This window comes from Pholis gunnellus (genome assembly GCF_910591455.1).
Source record: "Pholis gunnellus genome assembly, chromosome: 18".
NCBI classification, from domain to species: domain Eukaryota; kingdom Metazoa; phylum Chordata; class Actinopteri; order Perciformes; family Pholidae; genus Pholis; species Pholis gunnellus.
In genome coordinates, this window is record NC_136545.1 from 79,669 (window position 1) to 104,759 (window position 25,091).

The following is a 25,091-nucleotide window of genomic DNA, read 5'->3' on the forward strand; positions in this document are numbered from 1 at the left end:
ACAGGTTTGCTTTAAATGTCATGTTTTCTGATAAGTTGATTTGACTTGCTCCTAATGTCTCAAACGTAATATGAATTGGCTTCTTAAGTATACTGATTTATTGTATTTAATGGTATGTAGAGGTATAAATCCATTACCTGGGGCCGGTCTTAGTGTATATTTAAAGTGCATTGTTGTAATTGAGATGATTGCTCAAATGACTACTTCTTTCAAAATCCAAATATCAGTATTGATCTGTTGGTGCCGCTTTGACTTCATTCACGAGGTTCACTTTGAAAAGTCGAGTTTTGATCCAGATAACTTTGAATGAGCTGAAAGGTTTGTGCTAAGCCAAGCTAATATCGTTATTCATGTGATAAAGACCAATAAATCAGATTGAATTAGACCTCAAGCACATCGTAGTGTTTCTCAGTTGCTTCGGCAGCATCTGCAAATGGATTAGTGTTTTCAAAACTGTGTGAACCTTCAAAATATTCCCCATTTTCTCACATGTCTCCGGTCACTTTCACACAGATTTCAAAGGTATACAATTATCTTCAGTTGGCTTGTAATCAAAAGCTAAATATTGCAGCCGTCATAACTTTGCAAACACTAACGTTGCTGAAACTTGTCACATATTTTCAAATTTAGACCACAAGTGCAGGTGCAGTCCTTGCAGGAGTTACAGGCTGGTACCTGGTATACTGGACGTGGACAGTGAAAGGAAGACGCGTCAGTATACTGCTGCTCTGGTCAGAGGGAGGACAGTCACAATGGGCAACAAATAACCACCACCAGCATTCTGCAGAGAGCCTGTAGAGAGCACATGAAGCTATCTCCTGTTTCATTCAAGCAAACTTCACGACATAGCGACACATGGCCAGTCAACATCTAACAGTTATTTGCAATGATTGTCGGCTCGGCCTTCGCTCGTTCAGTGGAACAAAATCAACCTCCCGTGTGTTCAATTGGGCAGAAGCAAGCAGTCGACACAGTGTTTAAGAGAGTTGGTACGAGTGAGTACAGTGATTGATTTTAATGGCTTCATAAACAACTATATAAAACAGTTCATAAAAACTCATGCACTTTCAGTGTAAAGTCATTTTGAAATATAGAGGAAATTTATGTACAACAGTGTGAACCGTAACAGTGACTTCATTCAGGTGGTTCACCACAAATATACTTGGCTGCATAGAAACATTGACATTATTGCCTACATAGAAAAGAAAACTCAAAGGTCAAGAAAAAAAATAAAAGTGTAAAAAGTGGAGCTTAAGATCCAACAGGTGCTTCTCGTGAAAGAAAACCGTCTTTTTTCAGACTGATTTCAAAAGTCAGTTCCTTCCAACTTACTGATTTGGACACACTGAGGCAAAAGAGCTAAGCACTACAGGATAAAACTGAGAATCATTAAAGAACTTTCCCTTTACCAAAAGTAATATTCTGAAAGCATTGTCATGAAAGAACTATTATACAGGAACTCACTCATAGAACGACAAAAAAGCCTGAGTTGATGGGGAAAAGTCATAATAAATCCAAAAAGCCTGAGGAAAAAGACCACTTGATTTACTATTTTACAAAAATGTACAACAGTGTAGTTTAAGGAAAAAAACATGATACACCTTGCTCTCCAAAAAACCTAAAACAATCCAGGTTATTTTATTTTTTATTACAGCTAGGATATGTTATTAAATAATTCACGCCTGGTGGAAAATAGAAAACCTGCTGAGGAAAATGAGAAATGCTGTAAATGAGGTACTTCAGGTGGTGAGCCTGAGCCCGGGCTGGATTCAACCAGACACCTTTACATCAACTTGTAATGCGATTCACGTGACACCGACTTCTCATCGCGTCAACATTTAAATAAGGTAGATAATTACATTAGGCATGATAGAGAGACAGACACACATAGAGAACAGTCATTTACAGGATCCAGTGTCATTGGTTGGTGGGAATATGAGGCAGCACTCAGGGTCAATTCAGTTTCAAGAGTTAAAAAAAAGTTTATAAAAATAACAGAAAAATGCTGCTTGCTGTTGAACACAGCGATGCAGCTTTAAACTCTTTAATACAAAAATATGCTTTGAATTTTTTTTTCATTATTATTTTCTTCTGCCTGGTTTGAGCCGCTCCCTGGCGTTCGTCTCCTGGGTTAGCGAGATGAGCTGCAGCTGAAGCGAGGACCGCCACAATGAAGTGACCGGAACACAGCGCTTCAGACGGCTTCTAGTCCGAGTCCACAGTCCCTGTAAGGCATCTGCTGTGTTGATGAGTCTATGGCTGCTACTGGCAGACCCGGGCAGCTCCTGTTATGTCTTGCGGCTGCTCCAGATCTGCTCTGGTGTGCTCTTGTGGTCCGACGAGTAGTCGAAAGGAGAGCGGTGTCCCATGGGCGAGCGGGAGTCGTAGGGTGAGCGCTGGTCCCGGGGGGAACGGGGCCCGCTGGCCGAGGCCCGCTGCTCCGCCTGCCAGTCTGAGTGGTAGCGGTAGGAGGAGCGGTGCTCCGAGTGGGAATGGTCCTTCACGTCCAGCCGGTGGTCTCTGCTGGGGCGGAACTCCTCCAGCTTCCTGTGCTTACTGTCATTGTAGTATCTGCACACACACAAAGCATCGGCATGACTCAGCAGCAAAGAGGACACTTGGGCTGAATACACTTATTGTAAGTCGCTTTGGATAAAAGCGTCAGCTAATGTAATGTAACTTGGGCAACAAAAAAACAAGAATTGCACTAGTGCTAGACAATAAGACCTAAATCTATATGAAGACAAATTAATTCATACTTTGGTGCCCTTGTTGACTTTAATTACCATTAAAGATGTTAGCTGATTGGTTGAGTGAACTTCTGATGAAATGTAATTGTTTTTGTAGCTTGTGGTACTTCAAAAAGGGACTGCAGATGCAAATTAGTTTAAGCTACAATCTGGTAAAGTGCATCAAATGGTGACATTTATGTTTAAACTGTACATGGTCCCTTTTAAATAAATACATTTAAAAAAAAGACTTTACCTGCAAATTGTGATATGAATAATTTAAGCGATTCATAATGTATAATACATTTCATTGAGAGAACATTGACTCATGTTACATGATGGATATATGAGAGAGAGCGAGACAATTTGACTCTGTAATTTCAGATTTAAAAAAAAATGTAGTGACATCTCAAAATTAAAAATACTCCTCGGAGAAGGATAGGGCATAAATAGATAGTGAGATAGTTCAATCAGCAAGTGGCAAGCAAGACATGGGGACTTTAGACTTCCTCACAAACAGATTGACCTCCTCCACTCTCGTGTTGAACACTGATCAGCTCCCTCCTGTTCACACTGTACACACTCGACTGCTACCCCAAACATGAAGAGATGACACTACTGTCATTGGCCAGATTACAAACAACAATGAGACTTCATATAGAGGAAATCAACAACCTTCAGAGGAGCTCAGAGAATAACCTGCTGCTCAACGTCAGTAAAACCAAGGAGCGGATTGTTGATTTGAGAAAAAAGGAGGTGAAGACGCACACCCCTGTCTACACCAATGGAGCTGAGGTGGAGCAAGTTAACAGCTTTAAGTTCCTGGGAGTCTTTTCATGAGATTTGTTGACAAGAGGATCAATATACAATAATGAAACTTTTATCTTGTATATTGAATGGTCTTAACAGGCTGGAATTTGGTAAGCTGACAGAGGGTAGAAATGTGACAAATTCAAAGTGTATGTTGTTTGTTAAAGAGGCACTAGTCCCTCACCTGTCCTGTCTGTCTCTGTCTCTGTCCCTGTCCCTGTCCCTGCTGTCTGGTCTGTAGTGGTCTCGGTGGTCTTTGCCGTTGCTGAAGGATGAGTACGGTCTTTTTCTGGATTCCCCTGCTGTGGTCTTCCTGTGGGACTCCGAGCTGTGTCTCTCCTTACTGCTGCTGCTCTCGTGGTATCGACCTGAAGGCGGATGCCTGTCGGAGCTGTAGCTGTCCCTGCTGCTATCGTCCTGGTGCGAGTTGTCCTTCAGCCTTTCAATATCTGAGGACCAAAACCACAAATCATCAGTATACAGTGCTGTACATGGATGATATAAAGAGTAAGTTGACAGAGGAAACTGAATATACCTGTATGCTTAAAGGCGTGGGTGTTTATACTTCTAGTGTTCTGCTCCATTGCCTGAAGAAAGAATCGTCATAATGAATTTCTATACATGTCATTAAAGGATGTCACACTGTATTCCAAAGTAAGAATGACTACAGGGCCTTCACATACCTGGGCGTTCTCTTGTCGTTTCTTGATTGCGTGCTTATACAGTTTATGTAGTTTCCTGGCGTCAAACTCAGTGAATTTGGAAACAAATATCCACAGGTTTCTGTGAAAGACAAACACCATCCACTTAACAGATGGAACATATGAACAACGGTGCAAGTCTTATACCCCATTCAAGTCATTGACTAGAGGTGCAACGGATCATAATTGATGATTGACTTTGTTTGATTATAACAGCTGGTCTACAAGGATCCGACTCCGTTAGTCATCTTGTCATTACTATTTTAATGATGTATTATAATCTGCCTTGAGGTACTGTAAACAGATCATAATTCATCTCCAATATCTATTTATGTTGTTGTGAAAACATCTTCAAACATCTGGATTTATTTATGTTTCTCACAAACACTACATTTTACAAGATTACATGTGAACACATCATGATAACGTCATTATTTGCCTTCACCTAATACTAATTTCCACTGAACAGTCTGAACGCATCACAATGTAACTGAATGGAACCTCGGTCTGTTGGCTGTTAGCGGTTCTGCCCCCTTCCTGTCAATTTAAACCTTCTTACATACAGTATGATTTAAACACTGATAATGTTCACGGATCGACAATAGTCCGTTAGACCACTAACATTGACCCATGTTAAATCTCCATTGACGGTCAGCGTAACTGTGTGTGTGTTTACTAACTTTCTCCACTGTTTGATCTGGTCAGGATTGGAATACTCCTTCAGACACTCAGTGATGTGGTCTCCGATCTTGATGAGGCACTGTCTTGTATGTTCAAGCTGCTCGCGCTCCGACAGCCCTTTCTCCGGTCTGTCCAGCTGCTTCAGGGCCGCTTTCACCGGCCGCATCCTCTCTTTACACTGCAATGTTCATGCAACATGTTGAGCACCGCTCATATTTCTATCATGCTGCTATTCCATTCGTCATAACATACAGCACTTTACATACATGCAATATGTAACAGTAACACTCTCGCTGCGTGCCCGCAGACTCTCGCTGCGTGCCCACTGACTCTCGCTGCATCTCACTGCGTGCCCACTGAGTCTCACGCTGTATTTGCCATAAACTGAATGTTGAACAAAAAAGATTTGTCTATCAGTGAAACATACCACACTGAAGGTCCTCTGGTCTAGTTCCTCAGACTCCTCAGATACTGGCACATTCTCCCCACTTGCTGTAATAGGGACCGGCACATCAGAGGCTTTCTTTGTTCGTTCTCGTACCTCAGTCTTTACTTCGATCTGATGAAAAGTATTAAGCATTTCAAGAATTTCAAACCAATCCATCGTCTTTTGTCCTTAACTTATTTACCCTGGCAGACTTCAGCATAATTATGAATTACTTTAATGAATCTATGGTTCATAGTCGTAAAGGATACATATCACATGGAATTATTATTTCACCTTTTCCATGCTCTCCTCCGGTTTATGTACCGCTTCCAGAGGCTTTGTTTCTTTTTTCTCTTTTGGCTCCTTTGTCTCTTTAATGTCCCAACTTTCCTCCTTCTTCTCCTTTTTGCCCTCTTTTTTGATCTCTTTTTCTATGACCTCCCTCTCCCCGGATGAAGAAACATCCTCCTGTTCAGGCTCCTCATCTTCGTCGTCATCATCCTCCTCCTCCTTCACCACCACCACCACCACCCTGTCTGCTCGGCTCCGTCTGCCCGGCGCCTTCACTGGTGCCACCTCCTGAAAGGGTCGAAGCGCGTTACATATCAACTCCAAAGTGAAAAGAGGAATAATTCATTAGTTAGCAGTGTGAGTGGTATACAAATTGACCTTTTCCTCCTCAATTTCCTCCTCATCGTCCGACCTCTTGTCCGATGGGGGATCTGAGGACATGCTCTTCATCACTTCGTCTGTCTTAGCAGGCTTCAGATTTTTGCTCTTTTTACTTCTTGGTTTCCTCTTCCGTGAATTAGCCTACATACATACAAAGAGGCATGGTAGATTCTGGTAGACATACATTTTAATCTATCCATATTCAATTTGAAAAGGGAAAAAAGCATCCTAGATTGTGATGCAGAGGAAATTTCATATGTACTGTGAGACTTACTGTCCCTGCTTGTTTCTGTGCTTCTCTTTTGGCCAGGTCCTTGCTTAGCAACTTAATGAGGTAGTCTGCTCTGGTCTGGAGCTGTTTGGCCTGTGGCTTCTTGTCAGGGTCATCTGGTAGGAGCTGATCAACAATGGAAACATAAAAAATAGAAAAATCAGAAACAACTGAACACAAATACAGCACACTCATACATAATGTGCACTTGCTTCTGTACCGACATTTGAAAGGAAAAAAATTCAAAATAATAAACAAATATTTGGCTGGCCTGCTCAAATAAAACAGGTGAATATGGGGAAACACTTTGGACTCTAAACTAAAAAAAGAAATACAAAGAAAGTCATCCACAGTATATATAAAAAAAAAACAAGACAATATACATACCCTCTATGATCACATAGGGAGATTAGATATGTTTTATGCCGGAACTCACCTTGTGTGTGAGATTGAGGTCCGGATCCATCTTAATCATCTCCCAGCTGCCATAACCGTACTCATAGATTCCTATGAGGAGGCTGGAGTCGTCCTCCTTCCCCCACTCAATGTCAAAGTGTGCTGCCTTTGAGTGGCATGGAATCATATACCTATAAAACACATAGAATTAAGATTTAGATATTCAAATATATTTGGTCATTTTTAGCAACATGGTCGCTTGATATACGAGAGTGTATGCATCATTAAATTATTGGATATTACACTGAACAATAAAAATAAACTGTGGTGACCAATTTCGTCTAACAGAAATCATTTAGTTTATTGGGAACCTTACTTCTTTCTCTCCTCGGGGTCAGCAGGAATGGCCTTGTGGAGTGGAGCCAACTCTTCCTCGTGGGAGATAACAAGCTTGGCATTCACCTGGACTCCAGAGATCCTGAATGTAGGGCCCTTCACCTTCCCTCTTCTGCCTCCTGGTGGTCAAACAACAAAGCTCTTACGGTTTCATACTTTATGAGCCATTTAATTATGCGAAAGACAACCAGTCTAAGAAATGATTCACTGTACCATGCGTGTTGAAACCATGGCCTATAGCCCTATCGATCTGTGTGCAAACCACAGGTTATATGCAGTTTGGAAAATTACATCCCTGGCCTGTGATCAGCAGATGATAAAATGGATTCCTATTCACCTAAAGCATAGAAAACTATATTAGGGTAGGAACTGTGTCTTCCCAAGCTGTGTATATAAATATATCTTAAAAAAGCTTCTTCAGTTTTTTATCTTTGTCGATTGAAGACTTTGGGGTTTGGACTGTTGATTGAGCAAATTTGAAGAATTCACCTTGGGCTAGGAGAAAATATAACATTTCCCACAATTATCCGATACTTGATGGACTAAACTGATTCCGGCCTTGGGAACTTTGTTGCATGTCTTTCCTCCCTCTCTACATCCCCCATTTCTTCAATGTCCTCAAAAATAAAAATCAATCAATCAAATTCTTATAGTGAACAAAGAGGAGGGAGACGCCACCTGATGGCCAGTAGAGAGAATGCAAGTTTAAGGCACTTGCAAATGACGTCACTTTTCAGAACCTGAGTAATGCAGAATAACAGCATGACAGGCTTTCACTTTTACAAGCCTGGTCTTGTCTCAAAACTACTTAACTACAAAACTGTGATGGAAACTGAGTGGCAGAACTGGTTTCTGTTGGCAGCTTCAAGTGATGAACAAAAGGCATTAAAACACATTATTACTGATGATTCATCAATTACTGTAGCTCTAATAAAAATAACATACACAACCTTCCTATCATGGGCTGATTAATGTTACCTGAAGTCTTCTCTGGTCCACATGGGTTTTCTCGTAGTGTTCTCACACAGCCATTGTGAACGGTCTCTGCTAAGCGTTTCAGATCATGTTCAGACTTATCCACAAGTTCAGCATCACGAGCAATAGCATCCAACCTGAGTGACCAAGACACTTGTTGAGCAGACTGTGTGGCATGTTATTTTTTAATTGGTAAAAACAATATGAGAAAATAGGACACGGCTTACCTCTCCAGTGGTCCTCCAAATTTTTTGTAACTCTTGACAAACCTGTAAGAATTCACAGAGATGTAAACAGAGAAATGTGAGGAGAAGTAGATTAAAAGCCACCCTGAGAACTCTGGAGTGTATATAATCACCTCCGAATTTCAGCGTCGCTGAAGCCCTTGATATTTTCTCGTGGAATGGTCCGAGGCCGCCCTCGTTTCTTTGGCCTTTTTCGGTCTGATGGGGAGTCGCTGTCAGACCCAGAGTACCTCCTGTTCCTGCTCTGCCGTCCCGAACCGGCGTTAAAGCTCGTCTGTTAACACAAACCAAGAAAATTGCCTGGAAGTTCACCAAGAACAACAAAACGCAAAATACCACTGAGTAGCACACAAATTATCATAAGTTGTTATTATATTAAGCAGGGCTGCTTGTGTACCTGTTTGGCACAATTCCTCATGCGTGGCAGCAAGTAGATTTCCTCGAGCTCCTTCTGTCTCTCCTCCTCCTCCATCCTCCTCCTCTGTTCCTCGGGAATGATGTCGTCCCAACTCCGATGACTACGCTCAGAGTCGATGTCTATTTCCTCTTCGTCCATCATGGAGAAGTTGGCCACCTGCACAGGTCAAGTCACAACTGTAAATGTTAAATTGCTAAAGAACAGAACTTCACAACTTAATGTGTATACATTTCTTTTAATACCTTGAACTGAGACAGCAGTTCTTCTCCCACTGTGGAGGGTCCAGGATCATTTTCCCTGGTCTCAGCCCTTTTGAGGATCTCGTCGATGTCCATTTCCTACAGAGCAGAAAAGATGCCACTCAAATATATTTCAGAGAAAAGTTGTGATTATACACAAACATCATTCAGTATATAACTACATACCTGAGGCTCCTGCTCCTCACCCTCTGGCTCTTTGAAAAGCTCCTCAGCACCAAACTTCAGGATGGAAGACAGCTCCTCCTTGTTGAATGGCGCTGAACTGTATGTAATAAAAGACACGTCAGATAACAGCAAAGTGTAGCAGTAACTTTTGAGGAGAGTACAATCACTTGATTTTTTCTGGGTGGATAAAAAAGGATGCACTCTTCAATGACATGACTTGTCAATAATAAGGTTGTCAACAAGCACCAGAAGTTTGAGTTCAAGAGGGGTGTAGGCAAAATAAGAAAAGGCTGCATTGCTTGCCTGGAGGGAGCAGCACCGGTATGGAGGACAGTTTTCCCTGTAGTGTCCATCCTCTGGATGACAAGGTGATCCAGCACCATTTTCTTCTTCGCCCTCTCAATGATTTCCTCCTCCACTGAGCTCTTCGTCACCAGACGGTATATATTCACCTGCCAGTCCACAAGCAAACAGTGGAATATGAATATAAACACATTGTAGCAGAGAATTTGGTTAAGATAGATCATTTATATCTACCTCTATGTATACCAGGGATTATCTGAGTATAGACAGGCCAATCGCAGTGGTGGAATGTAATTAAGAATATTTACTGAAACACTGTACTTAAAGCTACAATGAGGAACTTTCATTTAGTGTTGATTTTGGCGGTCCTTGTGGACAAAAGCGGTAGTGTTTCCGTGCACCAGAGTCCCTTTAGAAAACCTCTCAATTTACTGCCGCAGGGTCTGAAGGTCTGCCCCGTTCAGCCCTGGTACTCCAGCAGCGTGGTGTCGGCTCCCAGCAGGAGCCCCACTAGAGTCTGAGCGGAAGGATTTTCTGGTTAACCTGCATGATTTTGTCGTGCCGAATCTGACCCGGTGGCACTGATAAAAATAATGTAAATGACTCTGTAGGAATAGCCAATCTTTTCTCTGATGGTCTCGTTTACTTTGGGTACTTGTTTTAATTGCTACTTTATACTCCACTATATTTCATTGGAAATACTGTACATTCACTCATAAATCTGATGCATCATTATAGATGAAAATGCCCATCAAGTAGGTATAATATAATATATAACTCTCAAATCGGCCATTCTGCATAACAAGTACTTTTTATGCTAGTACTTTTTGTTTCAAATACTGTACTTCAAACATTAAATGTAAAGGCCTCTGAGGCCAATGTGTGCTTTTGGATTTATTTTTTTGACAAATAAATGGAATTGAATTGACTTAAAGGCTTTCTAACAGTATTATTTTATGTGGCATTGCTACTTTTGCTGAAGTAAACACTATAAAACGGCCAACACCTCTCAGCTGAGTGGAGCTGCAGTTTTTGCTAATGCCTACATAACATTTCCTTTCGCTGCTTCACACTTTCAGTGTTCCTCTGGTCTAAGGCCTTGATTGTGAGGTAGCTACAGCTTCTGTTAGTCAAAGTGAACATGGTGTTAATAACTAGCAACTCCATGGTCCGTAAATGTAGTGAGGTTTATGGCTGCCGTTAATTACCTGTCTTTTCTGTCCGATCCTGTGGGCTCTGGCCTGGGCCTGGAGATCATTCTGGGGGTTCCAGTCCGAGTCAAAGATGACTACTGTGTCAGCTGATGCCAGATTGATACCCAGACCACCAGCACGCGTTGATAACAAGAAGCAAAAATCCTGGGCAAACAATTGGAGGTTCATCATACATGATACAGTCCTGATGTATTCAAATAAAGCACAAAGTACATTTACTGAATACAGTGCATAGAACTTACCTCCGAGCCCTCAGCATTAAAATGATCCAACGCCTGCTTCCTCATCTCCCCTTTGATGGAGCCATCTAATCTCTACAAAAAATGTAAAAACATTCAGAAATTTACAACAGAAATATGTAGATGGCATTTCATATTTCTGCCGCGCTGGTCTGCTTTTGTGGAGCATATCTGCGTATGTGTGTACAGTATGTCAGATTGTTATGTGAGCAAAGTGAGTAACTACCTGAAAGAGGAACTGTCGGCTCTTCAGGTAATCAGCCAGGATATCCAGCATCCGTACCATCTGGGAGAAGATGAGAACTCTGTGGCCTCGCTCCTTCAAACGCACCAGCAGTTTGTCCAACAGAACCAGCTTCCCACTGCTGCGGATCAGTTGCTGTCGGAGGAGAAGAGTGGCAAACAATTACTGGTCCATCCTCTCCAATTAACATTAGGAAATCAATATACACTCAACTGTGTTCATTTGGTATGAATCTGTGAGAGCAACAATACATCCGGGTATAAGTATACAGTTAGAGCAGAAACAGAGCAATCCAAGCGCAAGCAGGGGCTATTTGAGTGGGAGGGTGGGGATTTGAGGGAAAGCATTACAAAATGTGAACGTGACACGTCTGATCAAAGAGCTGATTGGCTCTTAGTTTTGACCTTACACAAAATCTAAATGTTCTGTGTAATTGTGATATTTAATGATCGATTATAGGATATTATCCTCATGTTGTGCAATGAAGGATTTAATCTGTTAAACAGCTTAAAGAGGGTTATTTCTATAGCACTTATCAAACGAGCAATTAAAAAGTGCTTTACAAAGCAGACATAATACAGGATAGAATACAATGCTTAATTCTCGCACGCACGCACGCACGCACATACATGCATACATACATACATACATATATACATACACGCACACACACACACAAACAAATCTTAATTCCCAACATGGTCTGCAAACTATAGGTAGCCTACAGATGGCTCTTACAGGATGTTAATATTTCTGTAACGTCCTGTTTATTCTTTGAAGACTGCTGGAAAGTGCCTGACTTGACGACAGCTTTTTGTCACCGCCCCCTGCTGCTGCTGCTGCCGGCTCTCATCCACTTTCCAGGTTCGTCTCCAACAAGCCTATTATCTGCTTTTGTCAAAAACCACGGCTTAAGTGTTTACATGTGAAAACACTATTCAGATTTTATCTCGATAAACCCTAATTCCTTAAGTGAATACAAATATTTACTGTGGCAGAACTAACAGAAAGCCTGATGTTACAACAAAATAAAGTAAATCAAACAGACCTGTAAGGCTTCAGCTCTGCTAAAGAACTCAATGTCATCTGGGGGCTTAATCAGGTAACAGTGGTTACAACACTTCTTCAGCTCCATCATGATGTTCAGGAAGCCTGACGTGCTGCCTTTGCCTTTACTCAGAGCCTTATAGTTCCTGGTCAGGATCCATCTGATCACAAACACATAAACATACATTACTATAGTATAAATTATAGTTGATTGATCCGCAGCCAATCAAAACCTAACCCTCATTCTTCACATATACACACACGTTAGTTTTACTGACAGAAAACATGTCATTGGTGTAGAAGTTCTTCAGCGTGAGTGATGAAGACAAGAAGCTCGCAATTTGTAGCGATTGCAAGTTCAAAATAAGCCATGGCGGAACAACTAACATCATTAGAGAGTTATTATATTGTTATTCATCGCCATGCATGCTGCAGTGTTGGCTTGTCTGATTACAGCACGGAGCAAAACAGCTCATTTAAACTGAGGTTGCATTGACTTCGTAAAATGTAGTGTTCCGTGAAGGTAAATTCTAACACCATCATGATGTGTTCAAATGTAGTCTTGTAAAATGTAGATTTAACAGTTGTTTTTAAAAACAGCAATATAAAATAGATTAGAGGGGGAACTATGAACACTAGCTCTAAGCAGCTTATAATATATAAGAACAATATATATATATATATATATATATATATATATATATATATATATATATTACAACCAAGATTTATTGTTTTTATGCAAATAACCATTGTAGATGACTCACAAAGTACAATCGGAATCGGCCAAGAAAATTGCAAATGGTGCATCTCTATCTCGCAGCAAAATTAGATTAACTCGAAATCATAACCCATAATGACAAACTCTTCTGTGTATCACTCAAGCAGGAGGTGAACACAGATCAACTGAACTGAAGCAGATGTCATCTCTACATGTTTTTGTATTAACAGGGATGTGTCCAGCTCTTACTTGTAATATTGTTTCTGGATAGCACTCATCTCCACTCTGAGGATCTGCTCCACTTTGGCAGGAAGAGATTTCTCCACATCCTTCTTGACTCGGCGCAGTAAAAAAGGTTCCAGCTCTTTGTGCAAACTGGTGTAGCCCGAGTCCCTGCCTTTACCATGCGCCTCCTCGAACAGCTCCCAAGAGTGAAACCTTGAGAAACAAGACATACAACACACATCAGTGGTGGTGTGGCAATACAGTCATGTCATGGTACAAGATACAGAATTAAATTCTTCATTTAGTCCTTAAAACTAAATGCACCAAACTGACTAAGTGTCATCAAGTGTCTCATTGGCTTGTTTGTTTCATGATGTATTGCTATATACCACCTATACTGTACATCAGGACCTTTTCAGCCCCAACTGACGTTGACTCAAGTGACAACACTTCATTCATCAGACTTTACACAGCTCCCTTTGGAGACACAAAGGGCGATATAGAACTTTAAAAAGAAATATGCAGCAGTACTCGCCAAGACCTGTAAACGCACCCATGGTGTATTAAATCAATGGAGTTCTTCTAAAACAATCGGGAAAGAATTTCACTGACCTCTTCTAGTGCACATCACTGTTTGCTGTGGCAAATGATCAAATCAAGTGTTTGTGTCACATCTACACTTCAATTCTCTCTCTTTATAGTCACTCCACCAGGATAAAGAAAAAAGAATAAAAAGACAGCCTGCTAAATTGAGCCGTGATCAAATGACGTAGTAGACGTTTCTCTGTAACCATTGAAAGGATCCAGCAAGAGAACACAATGTTTGTGTGGCGTTTCACACAGCATCGCTATAACAATTTGCTCACAATCCACCTACATGGAGGGGGTACCTGAAAAGTACATGATTCTAAAACTGGGTTGATTTTAAGTTAGTATCTAAGCATAACAATTGATATGGCCTACTTCTCTGGCATAATGAAGTGCAGCAGGGACCAGAGCTCTTTCAGGGAGTTCTGCAGTGGCGTTCCTGTGATCAGAAGCCTGTGATTGGACTTGAAGTCCATCATGGTCTTGTAGAGGAGGGAGTCATCATTCTTCAGTCGGTGCGCCTCATCTACACCAATGACGGCCCAGTTAACACTGCCCAAAAATGACTGGAGGAGCACAAAAGTTTTATATATATTAATATCATACTGCACTTTACCATTTCATGTGTGTCATAAATAAAGGAAATTAAGTGATAAACAACAGCAAGCACATATTCCATGATTAAGTGAAGCAGCTGCTGACCTTGTCTTTGAGAAGAATCTCATATGTTGTGAGAAGGATGTTAAATTTGAGTCTCTTGCTATGGACGTGGATCCACTCATGTGTCCTGATCTATTAAATGAAAACACAAAGAAAAATGAAAAACATTAACAAACTGATGCTTTTGCTGCTAGTATCCATTCATTTTAACCTTCAATTCCTGGAGAAGGGGACAAGGAAATTGTATCAATAGAGTTGAAGACCTTGTGTTTGTGTAACAGGTGTTTGAAGCATCGTACCATATTCCTGCTGCTGATGTCTCCCAGATAGACCACAGCATTCATCTGAGGGGACCAGAGCTGGATTTCTCTCTGCCAGGAGGTAAGTGTAGAGAGAGGCACAACCAGCAAGAAGGGTCCATACAGTTGGTGATCACTTAAAAGGTAGTTGAGGAAGGAGATTGTCTGGATGGTCTTCCCTAAACCCATCTCATCAGCAAGGATGCAACTGTTGCCTCTATGAATGAAGAGAGAGCAGAGGAGAGAAACAGCATAAGCTCAGATTGTGGACCTACTACTCACTGCCGACGGATGGTGCTTCCAGCATATGACCACGAGATGTATTACATATATAGCGCCCCCCCCAATAATTACAGAATGGACATTCAGATGATGCAAATTGAGAATTAAGGATTTCTTAAATCGTACTTGCACCAGGAGTGGGCCATCCAGTTCAAGCTGTCCAACTGGTAGTCTCGGAGCTCCAGTCCATCACCTCCTATATAACTTGGCTGCTTCTTCATGGGCACAAACCTGGGTCTCTGTTTGAGCACCTACAAGAAAGAACAACAGTTGGTGGTAGTCAGTGTTTCAGTCAAAAGTCAATGTTCAGTTTATTTCAGACTGGAAACTGACCCAGAAGATGTCACACCAAGCTAAACTAAATTTAAATCTCTCACTCAAGATGTAATGCATTACCAACATAGTGCCAAAGGAGACTTGGCAGTGCATTACCTTGCAGTCTCTGGATGGAATGCTCTTGGACTGGTTTCTGCTCATGTAGTCGTCAATGCATTTCTGAAACTTTCTGCCGATCAGAGCGCCGTCTTCCCAGCTACACTCGGAGTATGATAAACCCTGCCACTTGCATAGGTAGTCTGGGTAACCAGCTGCGGACTTCTGGTTTGAATGTCCTGCTCAAAAGGAATTCAGGGACTTATTTAGTTGCACAAATCCAATGGCATTAAATGTATTCAGAGTAAAATGCTTCAAACAACAAGTGAGGTAGAATGTGCACCTATGATTCGTTCTACAAGCTGGTACTGAGAGTGAAGGTCATCCATCAATTCTTCTTGACAATTGAAATACTCTATATCCTCTGGTGAAGCCGCCTTTAACCTGGGGAGAGGACAAAAAGCATTAGAAAATAAGCTATGGCCTTGTATTCTATTTCTTATCAGCGCCAAACCAACTATTTATATATTTAGGGTGCTAAATAAAACTAATTTTCATCAGCAAAAATGGATTTGCTTGTTACCAGAAGATGACAGTTTGAACCCCACAAAGAGACTAGGACAATGTAGAAGCTGACAGCGCTACACCAAAAGATGAACCAAGGTTCTATATCAACAATATACCATTTAAATAAATGAGGCGTCCGTTTTTTGAATTGCTCAGGAGACAAATGTGATTAAAATGTTAACCAAAGAAGATGGCCAAAACTGCCATCATTCACCTGGAGCAGACGGTTGCATGGGGTCTTGTGGCATTACAGTTATGTCAGTAGATTACACTGCCAGTCACACTGAACACAGGTTCAACTGGGAAAAATGGGTTTTTATGTACGTATGTATGTTTTGAGACATTACATTAACAATTGTTTTAGGTTTAAATGAACAAAACCTGTCAAGAACAGCTAGATAGGACAAAGCTAGAGATGGTGACATTTGGTTTGGACATTAGAATGAAAATGGTTAAGTTTAGGAATGGGTTTAGCAAGGGTAAGGTCATTGTATTGACCAGGGGGGACACTGAGACTTAAGATTACTTTTGTCATGTGGTTGTCATCATATTTGTCCTAGTAGTCTGTCCTGCTGCTCAGAGGGTAGTAGAAGACTGACGTAAAACAGTTGGTCTACCGTTTGTAAGATTGTAATGAAGTTTCATAAAGTGTGATGCTCTAGGTTTATTAAATAAACAAGCTCTCACCATCTCTTTTTCTCCTGGTCCTTCTTCTTGAAATTGTCCAGTTTCTTCATGCCCTTGACGTTCTGCAACTTGAGTGTCTCCTCTGTCTCCCAAGTGTTGTGGATATGGGCCCAGTTCTTCCACTTTATCAAATACTGGATCTCACCAGGCTCTTTGATGCTATTGAAGTTGGCATTGGGGTCCCCGTCTGCTTCTATAGCGTATACAGTGGTTACACTTCCTGTTGCTGTTCGGAAAAAAGAACAAGTAATACTGTGAAACATATTTCTATAATCATTCTTACAACTGGGGTGAACCCTTTTTGTGGTTTTTGATTTTTTAAAGAGAAACAGGAAGTTCAAGCTGTTTTGTCACACTGGATTTCTAAGCTGACTTCATGGCATCTCCCAACTTCCTAAAAAATTCCCTCATTCTCCATACAACTCTTAAAATGTTATGACAATCCTGAAATTCCATACCTGGCTAAACACCTGTCAAGAGCTACAGTTAAATCATCAATTTTAGCACTGTGCCCTTTACCTCTTTTCCTTCCTATCCTGCCTTCCATCACTTTCTCCAGTGTTTCGAACTCGTCTTCCTCAGGTTGCGGGACATCTTCACCCAGAACTTCCACCAGGTCGTCTGAATCGGTCTTCAGCTCCTCGTCCTCCTTGTAGCTGATGTTGACTGTGGCCTGCCGCCGTTGCCCTGCAGACGCCCCCTTCTTGTAGTCATCATCGTCGTCCTCAGAGGAAGAATGCTTCTGGGATTTCTTCTTCTGGTTGCTGCTTTTCTTCCCATTCCGATAATTCATCCTGAGACATGACAAGAGATGACAAAAAATACATGGCCAGTTAAACTCAGTATAGCTTTTATATATGATGATTTCAATGTAAAGTGTCTTTGAGTACTCCGAAAAGCACTATATAAATAAAATGTATTATTAATGTCCTTGTGGCTGATTTATCTCAAACGGCAAAGACGTTTACAAAAACAAACTGAGCTAAACAGTTAGACCGATTATGTTTTAGCTTGTTTGTTAAAAAAGAAAAAGAAAAAAAAAGAATGCTTTTGGCCAAGCGAGCATCTGCGCTTGTGTAAACCTAGCATTGGTGGATGAGACTGTAGACCAGGGGTGCCCAATACGTCGATCGCGATCGACCGGTCGATCGCGGAGGTGGTGCCGGTAGATCGCATGCCATTCAAAATAAATGTGATGTCCTCATGGCATTTGCCACTTGATTGACGTACAGTGCAGCCAGTGTGAGATCACGTCTTTTCTAACACACGAGTCACCACGTATGCGTGATCAACAACGGCTACTGCAAAAACTCCGCGAGCTAATTAGTAAGCCTTCCAATTTATTTCTACTAAAGAAGCTAAAGCTGCAGCACCATGATTTGGGGAACTTCCAAAACCTCACGTCAGAGCTGGAGACGCAACGGAAGGCGTGTGCGCAACTTGACAGCGCGCGCTACGCAGAGCAGATTGACAAGTGTGTCAGAGTTTGACAAACGCTTTCAAGACTTTGCTTTACTCGAGCCAGTTGCTACATTTATGTGCTGCACATTTCAGGAAGATATTGAGGTTGATTCACTCGCATTAAAAATGTCAACGCTGTCATGGACAGTTTTAGTAACCAAACATGAGGAAATGTGCCACCTTCTTGACTGCATTATTCGGCTCTACTTATTTATGTGAGTCAGCCTTTTCCCACATGAAGAATATTAAGTCCAAATATCGTTCCACCATGACTGATGATCATAGAAGTCTGCTTGAGGCTGGCTACCAGCAGCTACTGTCCACAATATTTAAACCTGGTTGATTCTATTCAGTGCAAGTCATCAAAGTAAGGTAATGACCAAACATGTACAGAATTGTATTGTGCCATAAGGGTTCATGCAGTTATGCAAGGTGCGCCAACATATATTGTAAATATAAAGTATACTCAGTATATATATATATATATATATATATATAGAAATAAATAGATATTTAGCATTTTTAATGTAGGTAGATCATTTTGACTTGGTCATTTTAAAAGTAGCTCGCAAGCCGAAAAAGTGTGGACACCCCTGCTGTAGACAAAGCAAATTAAATTAGGTTTCACTTTTGTTTACATGTTCAAGTTTGTTAAACAAATGTATTGATAGAGTATTGGCTTTTTACTCACAAATGTTTTATTGCACGAACAGTAAAGAGCAAAGTTCTCGTCAACTCGAGTAATCTTTACTGGTGTCTTCAGTGTCTCCACCGCGGCGTGCGTGCGTGCGTGCGTGCGTGCGTGTGTGTAGTTGGAAGAGCTCAGCCCAGACAGAGAGCGCAGATGTGTGCTGCAGCGTGATAATCAATTACACCAAAACATTTAAACTTACAGATAAAAAAGCACCGCTATCGTTGGGGCAAATCAATACGCCGGTCTTTAATAATTTAGCACTGGAGCCGGTTTGATTCAGAAATACACAAAAAGCTCTCACAAAGACCTAGCGTGTGTTTTGTCCGTTCTGGGCTGCTGTAGAAACATGGCGGTGCAAGAAGGCGGATCAGTGCTACAACCCTACCAGAAAGCCATTAAAGGGCAACTGTCCACTTACTTTGTTGGAGGCTTTCTGCTTTTGATTTTGTGACTAGGCTCATAGTCTGATGCCGTTTCGTCACTGTTGTCCTCCGCTGATGAGTCTGATCCAGAACCACTCCCTGATCCAGAGCCCGATCCAGAGGAGGCTGAATTTCTTCTCCTTTTGGATCCACTTGATGAGTCAGATCCATCGCTACTTGACGAGTCCTAAAAGTGATTATCATCAAAGACAGAGTTCATGTAAATGTGTTGTGCCCCTCCAATTACAGAAATACCAGCTAAGTAAAGAGATGATACCTCAAAAAGGTCAAGCAGCACAGAGAAAGTGGATTGGGGATCAATTTAAACAAACCTCATCGGATCCACTATTTGAGGAGCTTTGTCTCTTCTGTTGCTGCTGCTGCTGAAGCTGCTGCTTTCTGAGCATAGCAGATCTTTGCACTGCTAGGATACTTGGGTTGGACTTCCAGAACTGCAATCAATGAGTTTAGTGGAAAGTTACCAAAAATGTGTGAACAGGTTAACAAGCTTTCACTTGACAAGAGTCAAGCACTGTGTCAAACACCCAAAATCATGTGCCACTGATGGTGCTCTGAAAATGTGTCATGTGACTAGAGCCCCTTTCACACAGGCAGGACTGTTGCGGCGTTATTTCGCCTCACCGCTGCTTGGCTCCGTGCAAAAAGCAAAGCCGGAAACAGCGGAGCTTCTTTACGACAGTATTGCGGAGTTTCAAGGTCAAAAACATCTGAACTCTTGAGTATTGCAACTCTGCATGAATTCAGCTATTCCCCGCATTAGACGTAATGTTGCCATAGAGATGCAAGAAAATACTATGTCCATTTTAACAAAAAGTTCCACACAGAGTTTAATGCTTCGATGCCGGTTATATAACAGCAAATTCACAGTTAAGATGTAATGATCGACTCATCTCATTTTCTCCACATCCAGTTTGAGTAACAAATAGGAGTCCATGTTTTGCTAATTTCTTTACCTCAGCTCCATCAATGTTTGACTTATTTGGCGGTTCCATCTTCTCCTTGGATTTCTCTGTGTCAGAATCTGACCGGCTGCCAGAGTCTGAGCCACTACCTGAGTCACTGCTCCCTGATTGGCTGCTGCTGCTGGAGGAGCTGGAACTGGAGCCTGAGGCGGAGCCTGATGCTGAGCCCGATCCAGAACCGGATTCATCATCAGAATTACTGGCACATTTAAAGAAAAATAATTAAACACATATGTGTGCATTAGTAATTAATGAATGATGAATCATTCGCAAAGCAAATCAGTTTGTCATACTAGACTGAAAAGTTTTAATACCGGCGTTGATATAATACTTGTTACAAAAAACAAAACCCTTTTCTAAACTGTTTGGCATTTATTGGCATCTATTCTGGCACTGATAATTGGTGCACGCTTGCAGCTTATGTATTTTGACAATGACAGGCGCTCCATCATAAATTTACATCTGTGTTAACGCTACTGGAGTACCACCACAGAGGCAGAGATGTCTGTATCTGTATGTACGTTTGTTTGTGTGTGTTTGTGTGAAAGTGCATATTTTCAATCATTAACTTCAGTTAAGTTGCCATCCACAACATTCAAAAATAGTTCAATTCTGCCTCTTTGCAGTATATATATACTGCTGTGTGGTGTAAACAACAGACTTGTTCAAAACAACAATACTGTTAACAGTGGCATTCTATTAGACTCAGTCTGTAACTTTATAAAAGACATATTTCAATGGAAATAAGCTGAAGATGGCAGTGTCCCAAACAGAAATGGGAGACAAGTGGTATGAAAGTATTCTTATCCAGTCTAATGTGTACAAAAAGGGTCTGATACACAGTTAATATAATCAATATATTATCAGCTGTGTCATCTGAGACTGGACTTCTATAAAAAACAAAAGATTGTATCACTATCATCAAACTACTCTGCTGTCCTTTTGTGAAATCTGATCAGTTCATTTACCTTGATTCTCCACTGCTGTTGCTTACACTTTCCTCCTCACTGCGACCAGCCATGTTGAAGTCCACAATATAGACTCCCCCTGACAACCTGTAGTATTATGTTCCACGTGGTTAACCTGTATGACAAGATACATATTAAAGACGTTAGATATACTGTCTGGGAAAGGCCATGACTGTGCCTTCATCAAGACTAATTTCAGTAACATTATGCTTTCCCCGCAGAATCTGATGAAGCAGTCAGTGTGCTTGATGATAACACACTGCAGGAGCTAATCATCTACGCTTACAGTCAAATGCATTTACGGATCAGTACACCATCTCTGACCAACTATTGCCCCGTCCTAGTTGAGCTGTCAATACACTTAACCACGAGATATTTTGTAAAACTATTTGTGAGAAGTAGTGTAGGCTAACCGTTTTAGTTCTGACAAACGGTAACTATCTCCGTAGCTCACAAAAACACGTGTTTTTATTATTACTTATGAATAAAGTTAAAACCCGAGGCTGTGCGAACGGCAGCAGTTCTATGTAACGTTAGCTAACAGTTAACTTAACGTTAGCTGTATTGGTTTTCCTCACCGCAGAGGCCTATCAGGCCTGCGTAGCAGCAGCGTGTTTTCACATCCACACGAAGCTCCATGGGCACTCTAAACACTAAATAACAATATTAACCTTAGACAAGCACAAAAATATCGCATAATAGACGGACTTATGCAGACCTTTGTGTCATCAAGTCTTAGTGTGGCTACAATTGAGCATGTAGCTAACTAGCTAATACCGGCTAATGACGCCAATATTAGCTGTTGGCGGGGTACGTTGGCAGTAATGTATGCAGACACTGCCAACGCGCCAGACACTATGTTATCTCTGAATTCCAAAGGAAAGCAATATACCGCAACAAATATTGACATTATCCTATTGCTACCAGCGGTTTGATCAATATCGACCACTTTATTACTACATGATACCGAGTAACGTTAACTAATTACTGTTTGCTAACGTTAGCTCGTGTGTGTTATGCTAGTATGAGGATTTTCTGCGTTACACAATCATAACACTTGTAAAAAGCAACAGTTGGCGTTATAATTCCATAACATGTGCCGCAACCATGCGGGTCGAACGTTAAATGGCGTGCACTATTTTTTATTTAACGCTAACGTGGGTTCGATAAACATTAAGTGAGAGGGATGGTAGTCCAGCGTTTACTAAGGTTGCCAAGGAAAGTAGCGTTAGCTAACGTTATAAAGCACGAGGCTAGCACGGAAGCTAACAAAATGACAAAACTTTGCGCTAGTTCATCTTAGCAGGGACCCGCTGGAATGTTCACTTTCCGGTTATAGTCGATACCCGGCGTTTAACAGTAGAATATATTTAACTATGCAAATGTCTGTACAAGTAGTGGACTACATTTGAGTACTGAACTTATTTAGTATTCATTATTAAACCCACAAAACCAAATTAGCTAACCTAACTTCACCCTCTTCCATCTTGTTTTCATTCGCCGCTCACTTCTCGCGGCTTTTACCACATCAACATGCAACGTTAGCTTACTTTCTCACTGAACTAGGGGATAAGTAACTGCACGCTGTATGTTACCAGATGTTATTTACGGTTACCTGGCAAACTCCAATAGAATTGTTGTTTAAATCCGCCTTTCCGCTTCAGAGATCCTTTCTTCTCTTATTTAACAGGCGAGCTAGCAGCTGCGATAGCTAACGCTACCTTACGCTAGCTAGCTATCTCCCAGTCAGGGAGATCAGCCCCGAACGATTCAGTTCGGAAGAACTGGTGCAGTGTTGGTTTTTACTCTCCTTCCAAAATCCGAATAAGTCCCCCTTCCCGATTTAGATGTAAGCAAAGTCTAGTGCTCGCTGGTCAACTGCGATTGTAGAAAGCTGGCATTTCAATCCAGGGTCTTCCGAGAACCGGCCTCCGCCATGACGCCGTAGGGTTCACTTCACTAGGAAACCCCGGACAGTGACGTAACGATTGTGCGCCTCACTACAATGCATCAGCAGCGAACATCTGGACAAGAAATACTTCTACAGAACAAATGGAACAACTCACTGATATGTTTAAAATAATGGAAATGGCTGCGAATTGCATGAGGCAGGTGGACGGTGAATTGTGTATTTGAGTTCCGGAGCGGTAACAAATGATGGATCTGTAGCAAGTGAATCGGAAGAAGAACAAACATAATTGACTGAAGTAAGATTATGAACCACATATGAATTAAAAAAAGCTAAAGCAAGGAAATGAGAGTGAAGAGTGGAAAGTAATCATAATATAAATGTCAAAGGATAGGGCATTTGGTGAATGTACTGGGTGACATAAGCAGGTGAGTGGGTGTGCAGCAGATGCTATGTTTAAATGTTGTAATTGTTTTGGGGGAGCATATATTGCCGATGGTCAAGGTCGTGAAGTACAAACAAAGCAACAGAAATTACTTTCTTAAAGACATAAAGTGAAGAAAATGTCATATGCTAAAGATGAAGATGATCTGCATTAATCTACCTCAAACATTGATTCTAGAAGAGATTTCCCTACATTAGGTCTGAGGCATGAGCAGAATTTGAGTTCCAGGAAATGTTCAATTAAATTAAATTAAATGAATATATTATTATGTCGTAAATACAACATGCAACAGACATAGAAGGTCAAGGCTTGGTTGATGCAGCAGATAGGCAGGCCTACTTGGATAGGATTTGACTGTAGAAATGTAACATGAGAGGTTTACTTCCAATGATGGCTTATCTCAGTGCAGTGATTAGTAGGCTATCATGTTTTTTCTCAAAGGAGTTTGATAAGCCGTATTACCAATGGCCGAGAATCTATCAGCAATATAACAGTTAAATGATTAAACAGACATTATTTGAATCCAATAGACCTGGCTGAAACCACATTTTGACAAGACAAGATAGAGATGGTGGTCAGAGAGGAGGATATGCTAACAGTGAATATCTCATGGTCGGGTATATATTAATCACAATATGATTTATAAGCAGTAGTTGTTGAGATTTGGTTGAATAAAAGAAAGATTATTAGCTTGAACAAGGAAATAAGTAATATGGTGTGGTAATTTCAATGCTCACAATACATTATGGGGAGGAAGGACTTCAGGCTCCAATGGGCAAGCTATAGAGGAACTAATGGAGTTAAATGGATTTTTTGTTTAAAGATAATGGGTAAGTTAACTCGGACTTGCCCCTCAACAAATGACTCCATCTCTTGGTTTGAAAAGCTAGAGGGATATGTTAAATTAAAATAGATTATGTGCTGTCACTAGTTGGAGACCCAATGTAATTATAAAATAAGATTGTGCTCTAACTGTTATTAAATAATAGGTTAGGGTTATTATAGCATGCCTAATAATGTAAGCAATATTTTCCTGTTACCCCGAGTAACAATATGTCTATATCCGTTTTTAGGGGCAAAATAAAAGTTTTGTTATTTTTCATAAAGCATAGTAAAAGCCTCTTTAAAGCGATCATGTACCAAACAACTGATCAATGCGGATTCTCTGCTAATAGATAAAGCATTGATAAAGATACAGCCTGCATATAGCCTAGCTGGGCTGTGCTCCAAGCAGACCTGGCAAGCAGCAGATGATAACATTCATTTCAACCATAGAGACTTGACTTGGATTTGCCCCTCAAAAAATGGCTTGTGAGCATCTCCAGTAGTGAATAATAACATAATAACAATTGTTGTGATTCAGAGTGTGGTTGGATTGACATATCAGGACATATAGCCGGGATGAAATAGAGGAAATACTACAGCTTTAATAAAAGTGGTATGCCAAACAAATGGGAGACAGTCTTTTTAGTGTTAAAAAGAAGTAATTTGCTACAGAATTTATTAGATTATGAAAGACTCAAGCATAATTAAGGAAAACAATCCAAAGAGTAAAAAAACGGTAATGTTGGAGAGGATTCTGCTCAAGTATCTGGAGAACAACACCATTAGATAA

At 41.0% G+C, this 25,091-nt stretch overlaps 1 protein-coding gene across 1 annotated transcript; it reads right to left on the minus strand.

Moving 5' to 3' along the window:
* Positions 1–962: 962 nt before the first annotated feature.
* Positions 963–23,063, minus strand: chd1 (chromodomain helicase DNA binding protein 1). The gene is made up of 36 exons (XM_079178928.1): positions 22,738–23,063; positions 21,123–21,237; positions 20,146–20,353; positions 19,504–19,623; positions 19,168–19,358; positions 17,114–17,388; positions 16,595–16,820; positions 15,684–15,784; positions 15,401–15,579; positions 15,095–15,219; positions 14,687–14,903; positions 14,430–14,519; positions 14,103–14,293; positions 13,164–13,352; positions 12,195–12,354; positions 11,129–11,281; positions 10,906–10,977; positions 10,658–10,807; positions 9,450–9,598; positions 9,147–9,243; positions 8,964–9,059; positions 8,701–8,877; positions 8,417–8,577; positions 8,286–8,327; positions 8,062–8,195; positions 7,064–7,202; positions 6,728–6,878; positions 6,295–6,417; positions 6,018–6,161; positions 5,643–5,927; positions 5,349–5,480; positions 4,921–5,099; positions 4,223–4,322; positions 4,075–4,126; positions 3,724–3,988; positions 963–2,571 (listed from the first exon to the last, which is right to left on the minus strand). Exons 2-36 carry the CDS (start codon positions 21,173–21,175, stop codon positions 2,289–2,291), a joined length of 5,409 nt encoding a protein of 1,802 aa, XP_079035054.1. The 5' UTR covers positions 21,176–21,237; positions 22,738–23,063; the 3' UTR covers positions 963–2,288.
* Between the last annotated feature and the right edge of the window lie 2,028 nt (positions 23,064–25,091).

What these genes read in the sequence shown, in the direction of transcription:
- chd1 (XM_079178928.1), bottom strand. Translation starts at nt 21,175, where the DNA reads ATGGCTGGTCGCAGTGAGGAGGAAAGTGTAAGCAACAGCAGTGGAGAA. An exon ending in GCTTGTAGAACGAATCATAG is followed by an intron (nt 15,580 to 15,683) that starts GTGCACATTCTA and finishes CCTTTTGAGCAG; the next exon opens with GACATTCAAACCAGAAGTCC. An exon ending in CGGAGGAGAGCATGGAAAAG is followed by an intron (nt 5,481 to 5,642) that starts GTGAAATAATAA and finishes ACTTTTCATCAG; the next exon opens with ATCGAAGTAAAGACTGAGGT.